General features: G+C 41.8%; 2 protein-coding genes across 5 annotated transcripts in view; one reads left to right on the forward strand and one right to left on the reverse strand.

The window, feature by feature from the left end:
• The window catches only part of LOC311107151 (interphotoreceptor matrix proteoglycan 1-like), a gene marked incomplete at both ends in the record, with an annotated part of 41,924 nt that extends 39,510 nt beyond the window's left edge, over positions 1-2,414 (forward strand). Inside the window, 2 exon segments of the mRNA XM_084149648.1 lie at positions 2,374-2,391; positions 2,393-2,414. Of these exon segments, the coding sequence (XP_084005774.1) occupies positions 2,374-2,391; positions 2,393-2,414 (40 nt within the window).
• A 1,431-nt stretch (positions 2,415-3,845) lies between these two features.
• Positions 3,846-24,543, reverse strand: part of LOC311106863 (unconventional myosin-VI-like) — a 118,476-nt gene continuing 97,778 nt past the window's right edge. Inside the window, exons 28-36 of one of the 4 annotated variants that reach the window (XM_084149244.1) lie at positions 23,930-24,090; positions 23,723-23,764; positions 23,239-23,277; positions 21,903-21,941; positions 20,074-20,183; positions 18,539-18,679; positions 11,640-11,666; positions 6,266-6,484; positions 3,846-6,119 (exon numbers count right to left, since the gene is read on the reverse strand). In XM_084149244.1, coding sequence (XP_084005370.1) covers positions 5,920-6,119; positions 6,266-6,484; positions 11,640-11,666; positions 18,539-18,679; positions 20,074-20,183; positions 21,903-21,941; positions 23,239-23,277; positions 23,723-23,764; positions 23,930-24,090 — 978 coding nt within the window. In that variant the 3' untranslated portion in view covers positions 3,846-5,919. The remainder of the gene's footprint in view (positions 6,120-6,265; positions 6,485-11,639; positions 11,667-18,538; positions 18,680-20,073; positions 20,184-21,902; positions 21,942-23,238; positions 23,278-23,722; positions 23,765-23,929; positions 24,091-24,543) is intronic. The other 3 variants (XM_084149245.1, XM_084149246.1, XM_084149247.1) reach the window with 3 other exon arrangements.

Raw genomic sequence — 24,543 nt, forward strand, 5'->3', positions numbered from 1 at the left:
CCCCAAAAAAAGGTACCACTTTACTTGACACCTAGCGTCATAAGTCATAACCATGTCATAATAATGCTTAATGACAGTGTCAATGTTTATTTTCTACAAGTTATTTTAAATATGAAACAACATGACTTTAAATAATTCATTACAACAAAAAAAGATTTAAGAAACAAACTTTAAAATGAAAGGCAAATTCTTGGCAGGGAAAAAATACATTTGAATAAAATGTGGGTTTTGAAACTTACGTAGGTGTCATAACCAGCCATAAAATAACACAATATATGTCACAACAGGTGTAAATAAATGGGTCATGACAGTGTTATGACCATATTATGACAAGTTAAGTCAGCTGTTATGTCATTATGACACGGTTATGACCATGTCATAACGTGTTGTGACGCTAGGTGTCAAGTAAAGTGTTACCCTACAACTAATACAAACTACTGCTACAACAGTTGTATTGCTTCTTTAAATCAGCACAACAGTTTTCAGCTGTGCTAACATAATTGCAAAAGGGATTTCTAATGATCAATTAGCCTTTTAAAATGATCAACTTGGATTAGCAAACAACGTGCCATTGGAACACAGGACTGATGGTTGCTGATAATGGGCCTCTGTACGCCTATGTAGATATTCCATTAAAAATCAGCCGTTTCCAGCTACAATAGCCATTTACAACATTAATAATGTCTACACTGTATTTCTGATCAATTTAAAGTTATTTTAATGGACAAAAAAATTGCTTTTCTTTCGAAAACAAGGACATTTCTAAGTGACTCCAAACTTTTGAACGGTAGTGTACATAAATACATATTTACAAATATCTTCATGGTGATGTTTCTATTAGTTAAAAACAAACAGCTCTTAACATTTGAAAAAGGGCTTTCTTAAATTCACTGTGATTTTAATGCCCTGATTTATATAGGTAAATCATTCCAGTCAGTTGGTCCTATCTATCTTAAAGATCTTACTCCAACCTCATGATGTACCCTTGGAATTTGGAATTGCTGCTATTGTCGAAAGGAGTAGTATGAGTCTTGTAAAGTTAGGTGTTCCTTAATATATACAGTTCATACATTTAAAAATAAATTGGTACCAATGCAGTCATTTTCTGTTTGGGAGTGATAGACAGTTTGGAGAGTCATACATTGTGCAATGATGCGTCTTATAATGGCATCCAAGAATGAATCTGCAAAGATTGTTATAAATGACATCTAATTCGTAAAGTAAGGTCTTGGTTGTGTTTTGATAGATGATGTCGCCATTGTCTAGGATAGGAAGCAGCAGCTGGGTTACTAAGGTCTTTCTAATGGTTACAGTAAAACAATTCTTATAGTAGATCTATAGTAACCCAAGCTTATAGTTAATTGTTTTTGTAATATTATCAATATGCTTTCCAAAAGATGAGTCTATCCCCAAACCCAGATATTTCAAACAATCAACACTTTCAAGCATTGTTCCATCACATTTAGAAATTGCCTGCTGTGGAGTTTATTCTTTGCCATGTACCAAACAGCATGATTTAGGACTTTGTTTGATTTAAAACCAAATAATTTGCTACAAATCATTTTTGTAAAGTGTTAATATCATCTGGGAGAGTTGCTTGTATCTGCAAAATATTTGAACCCGATGTATTCGGACAAATTAGAGGCAATTCAATTATGAATATAGAGAAGAGGGGTGCCAATACTGAGCCTTGAGGTACACCTCTACTGAGTCCAAGAAGTTGTGATTTGTGTCCTATGAAAACACATTATTTTCTATTGCAAAGATATGCATGGAACCAGTTTAGTGATCTGTTAGTGAAACCAATGTTTTGAAGTTGTCCTATTAAGATAAAATAATCAACTAAATCAAATGCTTTTGATAAAAGAAAACTAGAAGATGGCACCAGTTAGTTTGCCTTGGTCAGAAGAAGAATGTATAACATTAGTAAGTTTCACTAATGCTGTAGATGTAGAACGGTTGGGTCTAAAGCCAGATTGAAATGGTGAAATTAAATTAAAATGTATCTAGTACTGATACATTTGGGAATGTATTAATTCCTCAAAGATTTTTGCTATTGAACAACAATTTAGGCCTACAATAAGGACAGATTCTAAAATGATTGGTCTATAAGCAAAGGTAAAGTACTCTTTGTTTTTGCCAAGAGGATACTGCACCATATTTAACTCAGTCATTCCATGATGACCATCTCACAGGTCTTTATACTGTACACTAGAACCTCCTGACTAATAAGTATTCTTTACAGAAACACCTTGTCGTGCTTCACCCAATGTGACTTTGCCCCTTGGGATAATGTGTAGTGGCAATTGTTTTATTTTTCGCTACTTCCTTTGCTCGTTTTGTCTCAATATCAGTTTTGTTATTATTTTGTAGATACCCAGAAAAGTATACGTCTTCCAGGCCTGACAAATTAAGAAAATAGAGTGTTGAATGACATCAACACCATGTATTGAGGTAAGGACTTGCTAGGTCATTTGTTTTCTCTGGACAACTTTTTGACCTTTATTTGACATTCATTTCTGACCCAGACAGAGAATGCCAAGGCATCAAATTACATTATCGAAACAAGAAAGCTAATCAAACCATGACATCATAATTATTATTCAAACAAATTGGGCTATTATCTTTCCGCTAGTTTACGGGTGAAGCTCAAATTGGTTTAGAGCGGAGTGTATTTCTACAACGGACAGTAAGCCACAGACAGACAGAAAGACTTCACACAGACAAACTAAACCACCCAAAGGGAAAGCTTATCCCATGTTATTCACCTCTTGATGGAGGAGAGGCGGATTCTCAAGCCTGTTTGTGAGCAGAAGCCGTTGTTGCTTTCGGAATGCAGGCTTTGTCAGTAGTCTGGCTTTGTGATTAGTCTGGCCTTCTTTGATCCTCTTTCCGGGTCAGTGTTATATTGTTGTTGAGGAACTGGGTCATATTGAATTAAAGGGTTAAGTTAAAAGAAACAGAATGCAGAATTGAGTTTGGCTGACTTTCATTAAAAAGATCATACAATTCAAAGCATCAGACTTGGGTTTATACAGTATGCCAGTTTGATTAATGATTTACATCTTAGCTTGCATGCACTGTACACTGTCTTTGTGAAAGGTAACACTGGCATCTGTTTTTCTCTTTTTTAGACTTGATGACTGCAGAAGAGACACAGGAAAGTTTATAAAGGATATCTAATCGCGGATGCAGATCACAGACTGTTGTGATTGCAGAAAGACATTGACCTGTTGGCTACTGATGGACAGACAGGCACTCAGCCAGACAACCCCTTCATTTGACCTTTAAAGCCTGTGTTTTACCAGAAAGGATACTCCCCTTTCTGTCAAACAGACATTCAGGCGAACTCTGTGGACAGCTGTACTCAATCATTGTCAGCAGTGGGCAACCAAAGACTCGAGAACGACAGATGAATGTCAAACGGATGTGATCATTTTGCTGCATTTAACAAGGTGCTAAGGCACCCCAGGACAGCTAACCGCTTTTATACATATGTGCTGACATTTATTTTAGTAGTTGGGAATGTGTTTTTAATTTAAAATGCCAGATGAAAAGTTATAAGAAATGTTTTCCTCATAATGAGGTACTTATGTTGCAATGGAGTTTAGTGAATAACACATACTGTACACCTGTGTGGGTGATGTATCATTAACGTCTGTCTCTGTAATACTGTAATGGTGTTTCCTCAGTGTTGTGAAACTACTGTTCTGTACACGTCGGGGAAATTAATTGCTCACCGTCTTCAATAGGGCTTTTTTAACTCTATTTCCTCACAGAACTGTCTGTATTTTTGCTGCTGTAGCATTGAGTAATAGAACGTCAAACATGAGGGGCAAAATCAGTTGAGTGAAAGATGGAATGCGTTTATTTCAACAGTTAGAGATCAGCATTAGAAAGTGACAGTGAAAAGGCAGTATTTGAGGAATGATTGTAACGCGTGGAGAGACACAGAGCATATCGAAGCCAGTCAGTAAATGGTTGTACATTACAAGAGATATTCCAGGAGACCCCACAGTACAGTAGTACACCCTGGTGTTCAAGTCATACATAAATACTTAGATCTAAACTGAAGAAGACATGCCTCAGACACGAGCATGAGTGGATAGATCTCATGCATTCAAACAACCACGATGTCGCCTTTTCGCTTGTGCAGAGCGTCAAAGGGAATGAGAAGCGCTAGAAAACAAACTCCAGACTAACAAATAGCCTTACCTGAAGAGAGTAGTTCTAGTCTCACAAGAGATTGTCTCTAAAACACACAGTACTGTACATGACAAAGGCTGTCCTCCTCCTTGTAGCTTTGTTTGGATGAATTATTGCTTCATTTTAAAGTAGCTCTTTTTCAAGAAACATGAGTCGTGCCCAAACCCTTTGATTTTAGAGTAGAAAGATTTCTTTTGAAAATAAATGTGTACATTCCTGTAGAAACATTCCTCTCTTTGTATCATATGCTTATATAAAATATTCTGTACGTAAGTGTCTATTGAAATATGAGATAAATCCAGGAAAGGGAAGACTAGCTGACTACTGTATGAGCTTGATGTCTTCTTGACCCCACCAACTTCATTCAACATGATTTCACCATTCAGTTCTGCTCCCATATGCACATTTGGTCCAACATTATGACTTGAACGCTATTTGAAATCCTAGAGTATCTCAAGATTTGTATGTTTCACTTCAGGTAATACATAATCTCTTCACATCATAATTAAGTTTAATTAGTACATTATTTTTCTTCTTAAGACAATATTTGGAATATCATAGCCTTGTGTGGACAACATGAAACAATGCATTTCAATTTCAACCATGTGGCTTCAGGAATTCATGGTTGGGGAAAGTGAAAAGGAAATATCTTTCTTCAGCTTTCTTTCGATCTTTCTCTCATTAGCATACCTAAATCACACATATACGAAGAATAAGACAAATAAACAAAAAGGACTGAAGGAACAAATCAACAAACTCAAATTACATTCGGTCTGAAAGCCAGAGGTTAAAAAAAAAGTTACCATTTCAGTATTATCAAATATAATAATTTAAAATTAATGTGAATTTATGTGCAGTTACTGAAAATAATCCTTAGATGAACCTGACGCTCAAGTATAACTGTCTCACATGAGAGAACAGAGAGATCATCATCACCCCACCGCCACCACCCCCAGAATGAGTTCTAGCTCATTTCCACCCATGGATCCAACATCTATTTTGTGCAAGCATTGTCCTGTAATAACTACATGAAAACAAAGTAAAACAGCAAGTATTGGTTTGCGTGAAATCATCAAAAAGCTGTTAAGACTGCAGAGAGACAAAACGATGAGACTTCAGGTTAAACCACCAACACAATAATAAACATCTACGATTTAATACTCTTAAAACTCTTATTTGGAGGCGCAGCTTTGAAACAGTCCCTACTTTTAGCAAATTACCCTGTTAAAGTAGTTTTTTTTTATATATAAGGCCTCGTAGTTAAAGTAGCATGAATATTAAAGAAAAACATCACAATTGCTCAAGAAACAAAACTAGATGTAATAATTACACACTGTCTGATTCCTCTGCATAGGTTCACTGCAAATTCCCCTGCACCCACCAACAAATAATAATCAACAAGACAATTGAAAGCCGGCAAGACCAACAACATGAACAAACAAAAAAGGACAATGAACAAAAAGCAGTTCACTTATGACTTGAGTACCTCCAGTCAAAACATGGTACAGTATGCTTGAATGCCCGCCGTGTTAGGTACAGTATCTAAGTGCATTCTTCCCTTTGCTGTAGTGAGATAGAGACCTGTGGTTTGGGACAGGGTCTTTAGCGCCTAGGCACACATCTAGGATCAGCTTCCTCAATCCTAACCATTAGTGGGGAAAATGAAAAACTGACCCAGGATCAGCGACTAGGGGCAATTTCACCCTACACCCTTTACTTGAGGAGGCTCTGCAGCATGGCTGTGGCGTAGGTTGGGCGGGCCTGCCGGCTCTCGATGGCGCTCCGGAGGTACTGGATGCCCCCGCAGCGCTCCCAGATCTCCTCAAACTGCCGGGGCAGGATCTCAGCTCCCCTCTTCCTCGTCAGGCCTGTCTCCTCCAGGCTCAGCTCACACATCTCCATGTCGTCTTTTCCTACAGACACACAGAGAACACAGCAAAACAACAAGAGTTTTATGAGGCAGTAACAGTATGAATAGTATAGACAGGCACATAAACGCACACACACAAAGAAAATCCCCTATAAGTAAGAGTTCTGTCCCCTCCAGTCAGTGACTGACCTGCCACCAGCAGGATGGGTTGCTTGTCCGGATGCAGCTCCATCTGCCTGGCGATCCAGGGTCCGTCAAAGTGGGCATACCACCAGCCCTTCTTCTTGTTCTGGGGGTCCTTGTACTGGTCCCCGGGCCGGATGAAGGGGATGCGGAAGTAGCGCTGCTGCCTGTTCATGGCCACCTCATGCTGCCTGGCTGGGATGGGCGGGGCGGGGTTTGCCTGAGCTGTTGGGGAAGGGGTTAGTTAGTTAGAGAGGCTAATGGCGCTGGCTGATTGCAATGGGAACAGAAACCAATAGGGATGGGAAGGAACAGGAACCAATAGAAATGGAAACAGGTACCAATAGGAATGTGAACAGGAACGGGAAGGAAGAGCAAGAACGAAGGATGCTGGGACTGTGTTGCTGCTAGAGCTGGGGAGGAGGGGTCAGAATTATCAGAGATCAAATCAGAGTGACAAGCAGCATGTCAGATGTTTGTTATAGAGCCTGCTCGTATCAAAACATAAAGAACACACATTTGCATATTATACGCAAAGTGGAGCTTAAATAAATAAGGGAATACATAGGCCAAGTGATTCAAAGGGGTGGGTGGGAGGCTCTATGGAGAACAGGACCAGGGAAAGACAGGGGTTGCAGTAGCCTCAGCCCTGTTGACAGGCATGGTACCGTACAGTTCATAATTTCCTTTAGTTTAGAGCAACCTCTCCCAGATTCACTGCCACCAAACAAAATGGATCCATTACACCAACTTACTAAAGGTGAGAAAGCAGAAAAGGTTGTGACGTTAACTGTGAGGCTGACACTTTGGAACCCCAACACCATTGAGGTATTATTAACTAGAGACAAAGATCAACAATGGCCGCCCTCTCATTCCCAACACCTTTCAGAGAGTCCCTCCCTCGTATAAACAGTTGTTTTTGTCCAGAGAAAAAGCTTGCAAAAGCTGCAACCGAGAGAGACTAATAGAATTTCTTTGGGGCGTTTATTCCAATGATGTACAGTTTAAGTCGGAAGTTTACATACACCTTAGCCAAATACATTTAAACTCAGTTTTTCACAATTCCTGACATTTAATCCTAGTAAAAATTCCCTGTCTTTGGTCAGTTAGGATCACCACTTTATTTTAAGAATGTGAAATGTCAGAATAATTGTAAAGTGAATGATTTATTTCAGCTTTTATTTCTTTCATCACATTCCCAGTGGGTCAGAAGTTTACATACACTCAATTAGTATTTGGTAGCATTGCCTTTAAATTGTTTAACTTGGGTCAAACATTTCGGGTAGCCTTCCACAAGCTTCCCACAATAAGTTGGGTGAATTTTGGCCCATTCCTCCTGACAGAGCTGGTGTAACGGAGTCAGGTTTGTAGGCCTCCTTGCTCGCACACGCCTTTTCAGTTCTGCCCACACATTTTCTATAGGATTGAGGTCAGGGCTTTGTGATGGCCACTCCAATACCTTGACTTTGTTGTCCTTAAGCCATTTTGCCACAACTTTGGAAGTATGCTTGGGGTCATTGCCCATTTGGAAGACCCATTTGCGACCAAGCTTTAACTTCCTGACTGATGTCTTGAGATGTTGCTTCAATATATCCACATAATTTTCCTTCCTCATGACGCCATCTATTTTGTGAAGTGCACCAGTCCCTACTGCAGCAAAGCACCCCCACAGCATGATGCTGCCACCCCCGTGCTTCATGGTTGGGATGGTGTTCTTCAGCTTGCAAGCCTTCCCCTTTTCCCGCCAAACATAACGATGGTCATTATGGCCAAACAGTTCTATTTTTGTTTCATCAGACCGGAGGACATTTCTCCAAAAAGTACAATCTTTGTCCCCATGTGCAGTTGCAAACCGTAGTCTGGCTTTTTTATGGCGGTTTTGGAGCAGTGGCTTCTTCCTTGCTGAGTGGCCTTTCAGGTTATGTCGATATAGGACTCATTTTACTGTGGAATACTTTTGTACCTGTTTCCTCCAGCATCTTCACAAGGTCCTTTGCTGTTGTTCTGGGATTGATTTTTGCACCAAAGTACGTTCATCTCTAGGAGACAGAACGTGTGTCCTTCCTGAGCGGTACGACAGCTGTGTAGTCCCATGGTGTTTATACTTGCGTACTATTGTTTGTACAGATGAACGTGGTACCTTCAGGCATTTGCAAATTGCTCCCAAGGATGAACCAGACTTGTGGAGGTCTACCATTTTTTTTTTCTGAGGTCTTGGCTGATTTCTTTTGATTTTCCCATGATGTCAAGCAAAGAGGCACTGCGTTTGAAGGTAGGCCTTGAAATACATCCACAGGTACATCTCCAATTGACTCAAATGATGTCAATTAGCCTATCAGAAGCTTCTAAAGCCATGACATCATTTCCTGGAATTTTCCAAGCTGATTAAAGGCACAGTCAATTTAGTGTATGTAAACTTCTGACCCACTGGAAGTGTGAAACAGTGAATTATAAGTGAAATAATCTGTCTGTAAACAATTGTTGGAAAAATTACTGGTGTCATGTACAAAGTAGATGCCCTAACCGACTTGCCAAAACTATAGTTTGTTAACAAGAAATGTGTGGAGTGGTTGAAAAACGAGTTTTAATGACTCCAACCTAAGTGTATGTAAACTTCCAACTTCAACTGTATATACAATCTCTATATGTGAAAACACATCATTGCTTTGTACCAAACTCCTTGACAGACGTACTATATGTGAATACTTTTCATTGCAAGGATGTCAAAGTCTATTTGTACGGCCAGCTACTCATTGTCTGATGCACTCCAGTGAATGAGAGGGTCTGAACTGATTTGATATTTTCAAGGACAGGAAAATAATAGAGGGAATATAGATACAGTGGGGGAAAAAAGTATTTAGTCAGCCACCAATTGTGAAAGTTCTCCCACTTAAAAAGATGAGAGAGGCCTGTAATTTTCATCAAAGGTACCCGTCAACTATGACAGACAAAATGAGGAAAAATAATCCAGAAAATCACATTGTAGGATTTTTTATGAATTTATTAGCAAATTATGGTGGAAAATAAGTATTTGGTCAATAACAAAAGTTTCTCAATACTTTGTTATATACCCTTTGTTGGCAATGACACAGGTCAAACGTTTTCTGTAAGTATTCACAAGGTTTTCACACACTGTTGCTGGTATTTTGGCCCATTCCTCCATGCAGATCTCCTCTAGAGCAGTGATGTTTTGGGGCTGTCGCTGGGCAACACAGACTTTCAACTCCCTCCAAAGATGTTCTATAGGGTTGAGATCTGGAGACTGGCTAGGCCACTCCAGGACCTTGAAATGCTTCTTACGAAGCCATTCCTTCGTTGCCCGGGCGGTGTGTTTGGGATCATTGTCATGCTGAAAGACCCAGCCACGTTTCATCTTCAATGCCCTTGCTGATGGAAGGAGGTTTTCACTCAAAATCTCACGATACATGGCCCCATTCATTCTTTCCATCACACGGATCAGTCGTCCTGGTCCCTTTGCAGAAAAACAGCCCCAAAGCATGATGTTTCCACCCCCATGCTTCACAGTAGGTATGGTGTTCTTTGGATGCAACTCAGCATTCTTTGTCCTCCAAACACGACGAGTTGAGCTTTTACCAAAAAGTTCTATTTTGGTTTCATCTGACCATATGACATTCTCCCAATCCTCTTCTGGATCATCCAAATGCACTCTAGCAAACTTCAGACGGGCCTGGACATGTACTGGCTTAAGCAGGGGGACACGTCTGGCACTGCAGGATTTGAGTCCCTGGCGGCGTAGTGTGTTACTGATGGTAGGCTTTGTTACTTTGGTCCCAGCTCTCTGCAGGTCATTCACTAGGTCCCCCGTGTGGTTCTGGGATTTTTGCTCACCGTTCTTGTGATCATTTTGACCCCACGGGGTGAGATCTTGCGTGGAGCCCCAGATCGAGGGAGATTATCAGTGGACTTGTATGTCTTCCATTTCCTAATAATTGCTCCCACAGTTGATTTCTTCAATCCAAGCTGCTTACCTATTGCAGATTCAGTCTTCCCAGCCTGGTGCAGGTCTACAATTTTGTTTCTGGTGTCCTTTGACAGCTCTTTGGTCTTGGCCATAGTGGAGTTTGGAGTGTGACTGTTTGAGGTTGTGGACAGGTGTCTTTTATACTGATAACACGTTCAAACAGGTGCCATTAATACAGGTAACGAGTGGAGGACAGAGGAGCCTCTTAAAGAAGAAGTTACAGGTCTGTGAGAGCCAGAAATCTTGCTTGTTTGTAGGTGACCAAATACTTATTTTCCACCATAATTTGCAAATAAATTCAGTAAAAATCCTACAATGTGATTTTCTGGATTTTTTTTCTCATTTTGTCTGTCATAGTTGATGTGTACCTATGATGAAAATTACAGGCCTCTCTCATCTTTTTAAGTGGGAGAACTTGCACAATTGGTGGCTGACTAAATACTTTTTTTCCCCACTGTATACCCTGGTGATTGTTGGGTGCATAAGTACGTGTTGTGTAGCAATCCCCTGCTTTATGCTCCAATGAGGAGTCAACTGCCAGGTTTCTCTTCCAATCAGCAAGGGATAAACACGATGAGACAGAGACCCATAGTTTCCCAAATGGCACCCTATTCCCTTTATAGTGCACTACTTTTACGTCATTTAGCAGATGCTCTTATCCAGAGCGATTTACAGGAGCAATTAGGGTTAAGTGCCTTGCTCAAGGGCGCAGACAGATTTATTGTACCTAGTCAGCTCAGGGATTCGAAACCAGCGACCTTTCGGTTGCTGGCCCAAAAGTAGCGCATTATCTACGGAATAAGGTACCATTTGGGAGGTGGCCCACATCAACCCAAACACAATTTAGCCTAAGTGCCCTGAACAGTTTTAGCTCCCATTGTCAGCGTAGCCACATAACATTTGCAGCAACATCAATAACAGCAGCCATTTAAGCCCTTTGACAACTCCATGTGCCCATCCTCATTCTCTATCAGCTCGAGTTAGACGTTTGAAAACATCATCTAAGTTGAACACTATCTTGTAAAAATGAAAAGTCTGTAGTATCTCATATAATAGCCTACACTTGCAAAGAACTCCAGGTGCACTTAGTTGACGACACTTAACAATTTTCATCTGTTATAAAATAACATGCAAACCAAAGACGATTCATTTAGATAGAAACCAGTTGCTGTACGATTCCTTACGCCATCACCAAGGTTACGTCCCAAATGGCACCCTATTTTTTTATATAGTGCACTACTGTTGACCAGAGCCTCCCAAAACAGAAACTAAAACCCTTCCACACAGGCGAGTAGTGAGTACCACACACAGCACACCCCTCCATTTCCCCATGGTTAATAGGGGACTTAGCACTGGGCTGAGGTTAGTGGTGTTACTACATCATGGAGAACCACTTACGTGCTTGTCTCACATGAGGTGCGATATCTGAAAGTAAACATGCCAGGTTACACAGGTATGAAACAAACAACATGCAAGACAAAATATAATTGAACGACAAATGAATTTCATAGAAAGACAAGGCTATTTTGAGCCTAACACTAATATCAATGCATCTTCATCATAGATATTAGTGGAAAAATAAACCATGATACATAATGATAGCGCTATTACCATGTATTTTTATATACAGTTGAAGTCGGAAGTTTACATACACCATAGCGAAATACATTTAAACTCAGTTTTTCACAATTCCTGACATTTAATCCTAGTTAAATTCCCTGTCTTAGGTCAGTTAGGATCAGCACTTTATTTTAAGAATGTGAAATGTCAGAATAATAGTAGAGAGAATGGTTTCTTTCAGGTTTTATTTATTTCATCACATTCCCAGTGGGTCAGAAGTTCACATACACTCAATTAGTATTTGGTAGCATTGCCTTTAAATTGTTTAACTTGGGTCAAACGTTTCGGGTAGCCTTCCACAAGCTTCCCACAATAAGTTGGGTGAATTTTGGCCCATTCCTCCTGACAGAGCTGGTGTAACGGAGTCAGGTTTGTAGGCCTCCTTGCTCGCACACGCCTTTTCAGTTCTGCCCACACATTTTCTATAGGATTGAGGTCAGGGCTTTGTGATGGCCACTCCAATACCTTGACTTTGTTGTCCTTAAGCCATTTTGCCACAACTTTGGCAGTATGCTTGGGGTCATTGTCCATTTGGAAGACCCATTTGTGACCAAGCTTTAACTTCCTGACTGATGTCTTGAGATGTTGCTTCAATATATCCACATAATTTTCCTTCCTCATGATGCCATCTATTTTGTGAAGTGCACCAGTCCCTCCTGCAGCAAAGCACCCCCACAGCATGATGCTGCCACCCCCGTGCTTCACGGTTGGGATGGTGTTCTTCGGCTTGTAAGTACTCCCTTTTTCCTCCAAACATAACGATGGTCATTATGGCCAAACAGTTCTATTTTTGTTTCATCAGAACAGAGGACATTTCTCCAAAAAGTACGATCTTTGTCCCCATGTGCAGTTGCAAACCGTAGTCTGGCTTTTTTTATAGCGGTTTTGGAGCAGTGACTTCTTCCTTGCTGAGTGGCCTTTCAGGTTATGTCGATATAGGACTCATTTTTACTGTGGAATACTTTTATACCGGTTTCCTCCAGCATCTTCACAAGGTCCTTTGCTGTTGTTCTGGGATTGATTTTTGCACTTTTCGCACCAAAGTACGTTCATCTCTAGGAAACAGAACGCGTCTCCTTCCTGAGCGGTATGACGGCTGCGTGGTACCATGGTGTTTATACTTGTGTACTATTGTTTGTACAGATGAATGTGGTACCTTCAGGCATTTGGAAATTGCTCCCAAGGATGAACTAGACTTGTGGATGTCTACCATTTTTTTTCTGAGGTCTTGGCTGATTTCTTTTGATTTTCCCATGATGTCAAGCAAAGAGGCACTGAGTTTGAAGGTAGGCCTTGAAATACATCCACAGGTACACCTCCAATTGACTCAAATGATGTCAATTAGGCTATCAGAAGCTTCTAAAGCCAAGACATCATTTTCTGGAATGTTTCAAGCTGTTTAAAGGCACAGTCAACTTAGTGTATGTAAACTTCTGACCCACTGGAAGTGTGAAACAGTGAATTATAAGTGAAATAATCTGTCTGTAAACAATTGTTGGAAAAATTACTGGTGTCATGTACAAAGTAGATGCCCTAACCGACTTGCCAAAACTATAGTTTGTTAATAAGAAATTTGTGGAGTGGTTGAAAAACGCGTTTTAATGACTCCAACCTAAGTGTATGTAAACTTCCGACTTCAACTGTGTGTATATATATATATATATATATATATATATATATATATATATATATATATACATACATATATATACACACACACACATATATATATACACACACACATATACACACACACACACACACACACACACACACATATACATACATACACACATATCCTTTTTTTAAATATATTTTCCTTTATTACTTTCCAACCCCACCACCCTTCCCCTAATTGGAATAAACTAGTGAACAACAACACTTAGGCCTCTACTTCCAGCTTATAGATACTATATACATTTTATGGACACAGTCAATTTTACAATAATTATATTTTGTTTGTTTTTACTCCTGAACTTCCTCTACCCTCAACCTCGCCGATCATTTTCATGATGTCCATCCGGGTTGCATTTACATGCCTCCATTTCCCCTAAACTGTGCTCTTTCACAAAAGTTCCAGCAGGACAATGACCCTAAGCATACTGCTAAAGCAACACTCGAGTGGTTTAAGGGGAAACATTTAAATGTCTTGGAATGGCTTAGTCAAAGCCCAGACCTCAATCCAATTGAGAATCTGTGGTATGACTTAAAGATTGCAGTACACCAGCGGAACCCATCCAACTTGAAGGAGCTGGAGCAGTTTTGCCTTGAAGAATGGGCAAAGATCCCAGTGGCTAGATGTGCCAAGCTTATAGAGACATACCCTAAGAGACTTGCAGCTGTAATATTTGCAAAAGGTGGCTCTACAAAGTATTGACTTTGGGGGGGTGAATAGTTATGCACGCTCAAGTTGTTTAAATCAAATTATACAAACCCTCCAAAAATCTATTTTAATTCCAGGTTGTAAGGCAACAAAATAGGAAAAATGCCAAGGGGGGGAATACTTTCGCAAGCCACTGTATGTGATGGCTGTCAATCCTTTGGTCCTGAAATGAAACTGGTATACTTTTTTATTTATCACAATTTTCTTTAACCAATTATGGTCTTTAATGCAGGGCAGACAGACAAGTTCCTTACTTTTTCTCCTTTCCATGTCTTTACATGTGTTTACTGTAGCCATGGCCTAGGCATGGAAGTACAGGGAGGGTCATTCTACTGTACATGGTCATTCACAAGCAAAATCATTAGATTGTAGGTTACATTATGCTAGGACCCTGAAAATATGAGAGTTCTCCTCAGCCTCTGGCTTGTTGTTGTGTCAGAGCAGGTAGGCATAGCTGGCACTGTACTGTGTGTGTAACACTATGGGATCTATTTTAACAAACCTAACGCAATGGTAAATCTAGAACTATAGGTCCGGGGGAGGTGTCAGATTTTTTTGGGTGCTATTTTCACAGTCGTTATTATGAGTGTAATAGCTGGCGGTGGCGCGAAAGGGCTGGGTTTTGATGAATAAACAAGTTGTGGGTGTGACGAGGGCTTAGCCACTCACGGGCCAATCATGGCGTTCCATGGCCTAATACCGCATGCGTTTGTCTCAAATTCTGTATGTTATTGACGGTCTTTGCATTGTCATCAAATCCAATTAGGCTGGGAGCCATTGTGGATTGATACTACAGTTTATTAATTAGCATAGGCTATATAGTAACGAGTGATAGCAACAGTAAAAAAAAAAACACATCCAGTGTTTGGAGTGTTGACAGTAAACATTGTTGAGTATAGGCCTTTACACATCGCACTTCTCCCCAAATAAAAATACTAGGCTGCCGTAAATTGTATCGTATGTGTGAGGCACGTTCTCAATAAGCAAGATATAGCCTTACCTTTGATATGGCGTTTTAGGACTGAATAATTTGAATATGTTTGGTGGAGTGAGTCTTTGGTAACCAGAAAAGAGGTGCTCTTTGGAAATGGGGATGGATACAAACCGAATGGAGTATACACTGCAGGTAGGCCTATGTGAATTGTGAATAATGCAAAAGCATGATCGCAAAAGCCTCATGAGGAGACCATTTAGAAACCTATTATGGATAGGCTCTTTGGCTAATGCATGGCCAGGATAAGAAAGATACCAGATGCATTGCTGTTGAACCAGCTTTTGTTATAGTAGGCTAAGGGTAGCCTACCAAGGGCTTGTTTTTTAAATCAAAAACGGAAAAAATTGTTACAGGAAAATAACAAATGTTTCTAAATACTAGTATCACCGGATTATCTCATCTCTCATTCCATGATGGGCATACAGCCTACATGGAGGGGTTTTTATGCATATCCAAAATAATAATAACAGGGGCTGGCTAAAATAATGTATTAGCCTACATAGATAAAAAAAAAAAAAGGGATATCGCTCACTGTTTTGCTGCTGCCAAACTTGATCTTTGAATAAAGCTTTGGTGATAAAGATTTATTTCTAAGCAGTCTCACGAGCCAAACCATTTATCGATAGTCTTGACCACTTGACGATAGCATTGGGCATGACAACAAAACAGCTTTCAATTAGAGGAGGGGAGGACATGCTTGGTTTTTAATCAAATGAAACAAAATGGGAAAAAAACTTTTTTATGTTTCTAAATACGAGGTTTACGGGCACAAAAAGCATATCTCTCTTGCTCCATGTGCATATGTGCACTGTGCATAACGGTTGGATAGGCTGTGCTTCGGTTGTCAGAATCCATGCCATAACTAACCGCGTTACCGCTAAGACCAGCTATCGGTTGGTCTTAAATATACCCACCAGCGCATACTGAAATCAGCACATTGGCACACGTTTTTAAGGACACAAATCAGATATTGCTACCCTTCCCTTCCCACCTCAGCGTAAGCGAGCTCATATAAAACAGGTAAATTACCAATCCTGGCGCTAGGGTTTGAAAATATAAGAGCGCCGGGCTTTAATATGTCGAAATTGCAAACAAGCATGCGTTTGACAATTGCGTTGGCTTAACGCCAGATGAAAACGTAGCCCTAAGTGAGAGAAGGAGAGGTGGGGGCTGGGCAGAGCTACAGATCCTATAATTATATATGATGATTGTATATGTAATTCTATGGGGGCTGGGTATGTGGTATGTAGTCCAATCACTAGTATAACAAACAGCACATTCAGTGGGGAAAAAAAGTATTTAGTCAGCTACCAATTGTGCAAGTTCTCCCACTTAAAAAGATGAGAGAGGCCTGTAATTTTCATCATAGGTACACGTCAACTATGACAGACAAAATGAGGAAAAGAAATCCAGAAAATCACATTGTAGGATTTTTAATGAATTTATTTGCAAATTATGGTGGAAAATAAGTATTTGGTCAATAACAAAAGTTTCTCAATACTTTGTTATATACCCTTTGTTGGCAATGACACAGGTCAAACGTTTTCTGTAAGTCTTCACAAGGTTTTCACACACTGTTGCTGGTATTTTGGCCCATTCCTCCATGCAGATCTCCTCTAGAGCAGTGATGTTTTGGGGCTGTCGCTGGGCAACACGGACTTTCAACTCCCTCCAAAGATTTTCTATGGGGTTGAGATCTGGAGACTGGCTAGGCCACTCCAGGACCTTGAAATGCTTCTTACGAAGCCACTCCTTCGTTGCCCGGGCGGTGTGTTTGGGATCATTGTCATGCTGAAAGACCCAGCCACGTTTCATCGTCAATGCCCTTGCTGATGGAAGGAGGTTTTCACTCAAAATCTCACGATACATGGCCCCATTCATTCTTTCCTTTACACGGATCAGTCGTCCTGGTCCCTTTGCAGAAAAACAGCGCCAAAGCATGATGTTTCCACCCCCATGCTTCACAGTAGGTATGGTGTTCTTTGGATGCAACTCAGCATTCTTTGTCCTCCAAACACGACGAGTTGAGTTTTTACCAAAAAGTTATATTTTGGTTTCATCTGACCATATGACATTCTCCCAATCCTCTTCTGGATCATCCAAATGCACTCTAGCAAACTTCAGACGGGCCTGGAGTTGTACTGGCTTAAGCAGGGGGACACGTCTGGCACTGCAGGATTTGAGTCCCTGGCGGCGTAGTGTGTTACTGATGGTAGGCTTTGTTACTTTGGTCCCAGCTCTCTGCAGGTCATTCACTAGGTCCCCCCGTGTGGTTCTGGGATTTTTGCTCACCGTTCTTGTGATCATTTTGACCCCACGGGGTGAGATCTTGCGTGGAGCCCCTGATCGAGGGAGATTATCAGTGGTCTTGTATGTCTTCCATTTCCTAATAATTGCTCCCACAGTTGATTTCTTCAAACCAAGCTGCTTACCTATTGCAGATTCAGTCTTCCCAGCCTGGTGCAGGTCTACAATTTTGTTTCTGGTGTTTCTCTTTGGTCTTGGCCATAGTGGAGTTTGGAGTGTGACTGTTTGAGGTTGCGGACAGGTGTCTTTTATACTGATAACAAGTTCAAACAGGTGCCATTAATACAGGTAACGAGTGGAGGACAGAGGAGCCTCTTAAAGAAGAAGTTACAGGTCTGTGAGAGCCAGAAATCTTGCTTGTTTGTAGGTGACCAAATACTTATTTTCCACCATAATTTGCAAATAAATTCATTAAAAATCCTACAATGTGATTTTCTGGATTTTTTTCCCTCATTTTGTCTATCATAGTTGACATGTACCTATGATGAAAATTACAGGCCTCTCTCATCTTTTTAAGTGGGAGAACTTGCACAATTGGTGGCTGACTAAATACTTTTTTCCCCCACTGTACAATAAAGTATGTCTGCAATCTGCCACACAGGAAAAATAGCTCTGTCGTCATGGCGACTCCATGCTTTGTACATTGAAAGGACCCATTTGTGGCTCACAGAGCAAGACAGCATGGGGCTCTATGGAGAACAATGAGAGAAAAGGTCAGGCTGGAGGAAGAGAGCAGCCACCACTACTTTTGACCACAGCCTATATGGGTCTAGTCAATGTGGGAATATACCCACAGTATCAGTATTGCAGTACAATATATCAGTAGGGGACTAGAGGTCTGATATTGGGAGCAGAATAAATAAATAGACAAATCACAACTATCAAAGCATGGAAAGAGACCCATGATAAGACGCCTACATTGATGTTGTACTGTATAACACTGTCTGAAAGACCGAGTAAGTTGGGGACGCGGTGGGCTGTGGGGTCCCTTACCGTAGTCGGTGACTGATTTGGGGGCCCTCTGCTCAGTGTTGCCGGTGTCGTTGCCGCGCTTCTTGTTCTTTGACTTCCAGGCGTGGTAGACCTTTAGCCGGCGGTGGAACTCCTCTCGGCAGGCGGCCAGCAACTCAATATCTGTGGGTGGAGTGCGAGAGGGAGGGAGGGGGAAAGCGGTATTAGAGCATAGCAGCCAACCAGCACCACAAAGATCAGAGCTACACACAGAGAGATGTATAGAGGACTACCAACAGAGAGACGATCGCTACAGCTAAAAGATTTTCATTACTTCAACAACAATTCAAAATCCATAAAATAATAAAGACGAGACAGCATTATGGGTTTCATTGTTGTTCTATGTCTTCATGAAATTCTAAAACAATTGCTGCTAGGATTAATAATAATAATAATAATATGCCATTTAGCAGACGCTTTTATCCAAAGCGACTTACAGTCATGTGCGCATACATTTTTACGTATGGGTGGTCCCGGGGATCGAATCCACTACCCTGGCGTTACAAGCGCCATGCTCTACCAATTGAGCTACAGAGGACCACGATGATCAATGCATTTCAATTGTCATCAGCAAACCAGCCAAAGTCTGGAGCGAGATAGGGTGTGAAATGAGATTGTTAATGCCTGCTAAGTGCCTTGGTAAAGTTGAATTCACAAAGATGTCTCCCTACCTACCAGATAAATGAGGAGTCATTTCACTGTCAAAATGTCTCCCTGTAATGTAAACACTACTTAATATCAACTCCAGATACCCATTGTTGGGCATTTTCGGTTGGGCATTTTTGGTAGCACATATGACACAGGGCTTGGGGAGCAGCGAATGAATGAGTCTGCGTCCCAAATGAAAGCCTATTCCAGGGTTCACCCCCCCCCCCCCAAGTTTTCTGAACAACATTTTTAGAAACGTTGTTATATAGTTTTCGTTGTTGGACATAAAATACAAAATCCTCAGGAAATCAGCGCAACGTGTTTTTAATTTAGGAAACCTGTTCCCAAGTATTCCCACACATAAATAGAGTTGATCGTATCCCAATGTAATCAAAGGTTTGAAATTATGTTTTGGTCAAATACTATCTGTTTTGGCTTCTTGTGGTCAACTTGCAGTATACAAATTATTTATAACAATCCGCTCAACAACAAAAAACGGCCCGCAGATTAATGTCATTGAGGACCCCTGCCCTAAATAGTGTGTTATGTTTGACCACTGGTACCCAACTGTTCTACCAAATGATAGAAGAATTTGACTTTCATGTACAAGGAAGTGATCAAATAATGACGTAGGCATTAATAAATAACCATAGAGCAAGTTAAAGCTGTAAAATCACAGCTCACTTTTAGACCAAAGCGCACCAGGCTCAGAAAACAGTTTGACAGTTCAATATTTTTTAATATTGCATCGTTAGCAGCGACAGTGTCTCAGCAAAAATGTCCCAGTACAATTTCTTAATGTAAAAATGTCAGAGTCAAGTTTCTAAATGATCTTCAAACCACACATTCGGCATGGCTGACTTTCTTACCACAGGATGTGTTAATGGCATCCCTCAGTTCGGCATACTTCCACTTGCTGAGCTCGTACTTCTTGGTTCCAGCAGTAGCGGCAGCTTTGGTGGCCTGAACCTGTGGGCCTCTGGCAGCACAGAAACAACCAACAGTGGGGTTACAACAAAAACCAGAGTAGACTCTGGGGTGAAGTTTCCCCTAGGTACAGATCTGGGATCGGCGTCCCCTCCCCCAATCCTTAAAAATTGGTGGGAAAAATTCTAAACTGACCCAAGTTCAGCATCTAGGGGCAACTTCACCCTACTCCACAGTGGAGCAAGAATTACAGGATCCATAATGAGAGAGATCACAAAGGTCATAATTCACATCACATGATGACATATTGCGATTTTAATTGGATGAGTTGGGAGCAGGATGATGAGGGGTGAAATGTGGAGTTTGTCAGGTTAACTGCAGCTGTACTGTACAAGAGAAATTCAACAACCCCACACCACTAACACAGACTATTCACAACCCAACTGTATGGAGCTGGAATGGCTCATAGGAGCAGGAGCCTATCTCCTGTTTCTGTAGCGTGAGGCAGCTTGATGTGCAAGTACACCCCCTGGACAGGACGCAAGTCTATCGCAGGGCCTTACCCCTAATCTTTCTCCTTAATGCAGAGTGCCAAGCAGAGACACATCGGGTCCCACGTTTACAGTCTTTGGTATAACTCGGACGGGAATCGGACTCCCAACCTTCCAATCTCAGGGCGGACACTAACCACAAGGCCACTGAGTTGGTCAAGGAGCTGCTCCAGTGCTGCTTCATTCTGTTGAACTATGAACAGCCATTTAGCACTGTATGGGACGGTTTCCCTGACACAGATTAAGGACTAGGCTTAATCTGTGTTGGGAAATTGGCCCTATGTGTCATTCTACTCTCTCCAGCTGAGTGGCTGTTTGTTGCTAGTCTTTTCTGTTGTCTACTCCTCCTCCTGCTAACTGCTGACAGGGCTAATTACATCCTGGCTGGGATTTGCCCCTTTTAGAACACTGACTCTCTGGATCTGAGGCTGGAGCGGGCCCTGGGCCACCTGAGGCCGGCCACGCTCTAATCCTATTGGCTGACTGAGCCACTGAGCCTCTTCAACCAGGGGCGCGTGCCCCGCACCCTTGGTGGCTATTCCGGGTACCCAGAAGCACGCAGCTCAATTGACCTTGGGCCAGCAGGCCGGGCACCTTCTGCTCCCACTTCCTGTGGCCGACGGCCATGTGTCCAAATGAGGCGTAGTGGGAGGCGGCTTGAGCCAATTAGTAAACAGAGAACGTAACAGTAGTGCCTGCTGGGTGTGTGGTCTCCGGGCTCCAGCAAACGTCTCTCATTCAGTCATTCTGATGGCTGGCCCCATGGCGTCAGCTAATTGGGATCCCAATAAAGAAGAGCTCTATTACTAGTACCAGTGGGCCAGGAATCAGGATATGGCTAACTTATATAATGTGAGTAACTATAATAGTTTGAACAAACATATGACGAGGCCCCGTTGTATAAGAGTGAGTCTCACCATTATTTACTTACCAGTAGCAAAAGCTAGCTAAAAGTAAGGGATTGTCTGAGATCTAACAACTTAAAAAGAAACCAATCATCCATCCATTTGCATGGTGGGGAGCCCTACCCCATTGGGTAGGAATACTCAATAATGGTTAATTGTGTGGAATTATGAAGAATTACCCCAAATTAAGATGATACATCTCTATTAAGATTAGTATTGATACGCAGAATCACACATGTTTTGATCCAGAGATTTGAAGTGATTGTAACGATTAGCTGAGATTTCATTCATGGAACTTAAAGGATTTCTACCCACCTAGATAGAAGCTCAGACATTTCCTTGGCCATTTCCTCCCTAAAAGGACATGATGAGCCCAGCATAATAAGAGTTAGAACCACTGAGACACTTTCAATACCAGCTAACAGTCACATTGATTGCAGTTGTAAGACAGGAGAGAGAAAGAAGGCGTGTAAAGACAGAAAGGTGTGTGTGCATGTGCAGCCAGGAAGATAACGCACTCTCCCTCCCTAACTGGAACACTGCTGCTTTACTGGTCACTGAATCACCTGAGCAGGTCACACATGGTGCCGTGACATACAGAGGCTGATCGGTCGGCAGGTAGCCTAGCGGTTAAGAGCGTTGGGCCAGTAACCAAAAGGTTGCTGGTTCGAATCCCTGAGCCGACTAGGTGAAAAATCTGTCTATGTGCCCTTGAGCAAGGCACTTAACCATAATTGCTCCTGTAAGTCACTCTGGATAATTTTATCTGTTAAATGACTAAAATGTAAATCTGTATGTGTGTGTGATTGTTTCAGCATGAGGCCGTGAGAAGAGCTCAGCATGTGAACTGTTGCAGCTACAAAGACAAGCACTTCACTACATCTGCTTACGCGACCAATAAACTTTGATTTGAACTACAGGGCCACTGATTAAACTCACCACTCTGATGTTCTCACGCCTGTTGTTTTAAGGATGAAAATGTCACAATTACGAGAGCTTCTCTTCCCGGTTTGCACACTCTCAGGTGACGCAAACTGAGAGAATGTGTACATTCGAATAGCTATGCTCTGCCTAGAACCTGTATCACTGTTCTTCAAAGCAATTTCTTATTACCTGATGAGAAAGCGCATTTCCAAGAAATGTTTTAAATTGACAGGAACAGTGGCTCGTAAAGAAAGTAACCATATGGCAAATCCTTTATGACCCTTCAAAACACCATTTCAGAGTGTGACATACAGGTGAGTGCACATCAGCATGTCTAGGATTAAAAATGTGACAAATCCATCAAACGTAGGTTAGTGAGTTGGAGCGGTGCAGTTCAGGGGCTGTGGGAATGCTGTGGGGAGCAGAGGTCTAGTTGGCAGATGCTGCTACAGCACACAGTAGAATAGATGAGTAAAATCAGGATGACGGCCAGGGCAGTCAGCCTAGCCGTTGCTTTTCAACAACGCATTCTTTTCAGCCTCGATACTAAAAGACGACAAAAGCATGCAAAAGTTTTAAGCAAAAGATGTGCAGATCCTTATTAGTTCCTAAATAGAAAATATATACAGTGTGATATTCTATGTGCACCTCGTCTGAATTTAAAGAAGTGCAAGCGTGCTGAAGGTGTGTTTCCACATGGTGAAGGTGATGTTTAAAAGGAACCTACATGGACATGCCCTTGAGCTTTTGAGATCCACCAGCTCCACTGCAACAAGAGAATGATGAGGATTACAATGGGGCTCTAACACTGTACACACTGCAGGAGCCAATCAGGAAGTGGAAGAAAAGGTGCTTCCTTTCCCTCTTTCTTTGATTGGTTAAAAGGACAGATCATTCCTCTGACAATAATTAGAAAATAAGTGGACTGATTGATATTTAGAGTGAGCTCAGTCAAACTCCTGGTACATGTAAATGTACTTGGTGAATAAAAGGTGATTCTGAATCGAAAGACCGCACTCTTTAACTGAAGTTGAATTATGAGTTTGTTTAAATATCATAATTAGCCTATCATCAATCAATGGCTGTGTTTGCCTGTAAGAGGTAAGGCAGATTGCTACAGCATGCAGGGTAGTTATGTTTCAGGGGTCAGGGGGGTGGTCAGGTTTAGGTTGGACTGGGGGGGATTAAGGGGTTAAATCTTGGTGTCTTACGTAGCTCTCTCTGGGGACGATGGAACACCTGAGGTGCCGTTACTGGGAGAAGAGAAGAAGAAAAGAGATTGGTTAGGCAGGCCTACAGACGCTCAGTGATTTCCGTTTCTCCAGGTCCAAAGTCCTCATCAAGATCCATCTCTGCTTCGCATCAGAGGGCTACAGATGGTGTATGGAGGTGTGTTAGCTGTGTTAGTGAGCTGTTACCTGCGCAGGCCTGCGTCGTTCTGGCTCTCCTCTGGGATGAGTTCAGCCTCGCTCTGGGCGATCCTCATGGCCAGCTCCCTGTCGCGTCTCTCCTGCTCCAGGATGTTCTGGCGCGCCGCCTCCTCCTCCCGCTCAGCCTCCAGCTGAACATCCATCTCCGCCTGCAGAGACAGTTTATTTTAATATACACACACACACACATAGTATGACACATACCCCAGCATGTTGTAACACACAAGCACAAATCCACTAAGTACAGCATCCAATAACACACCCAAGCCAGCATGAGCCCTGTGGGAGTGAGAGGCGAGTCAGAGGACAGCCTCATTTCCTCTCTTACGCTGTGGGTGACCTGTGGTTCTTGGAGAGGGGAGTGGGGGAGGCAGATGGACCCAGTAATATGATGGATGGTCCTGCCTGCACCATGTCCTTATGAACACATTTTCATAAGTAATTCCCTGCCCAAGCCAGACTCATGAAGGGCACCATAAACGCCTTGTATGAAGAAGATGTATATAACATGGGCATGACATTTGACAGTGCTCTCAAAATAGCAGCTCGTCGCTGCAGGTTTGGGATGACTGCAGGTTCACAAGATTGGGTGATACTCCCTT

Source organism: Coregonus lavaretus (assembly GCF_964263955.1).
Source record: "Coregonus lavaretus genome assembly, chromosome: 31".
In the NCBI taxonomy this organism is placed as follows: domain Eukaryota; kingdom Metazoa; phylum Chordata; class Actinopteri; order Salmoniformes; family Salmonidae; genus Coregonus; species Coregonus lavaretus.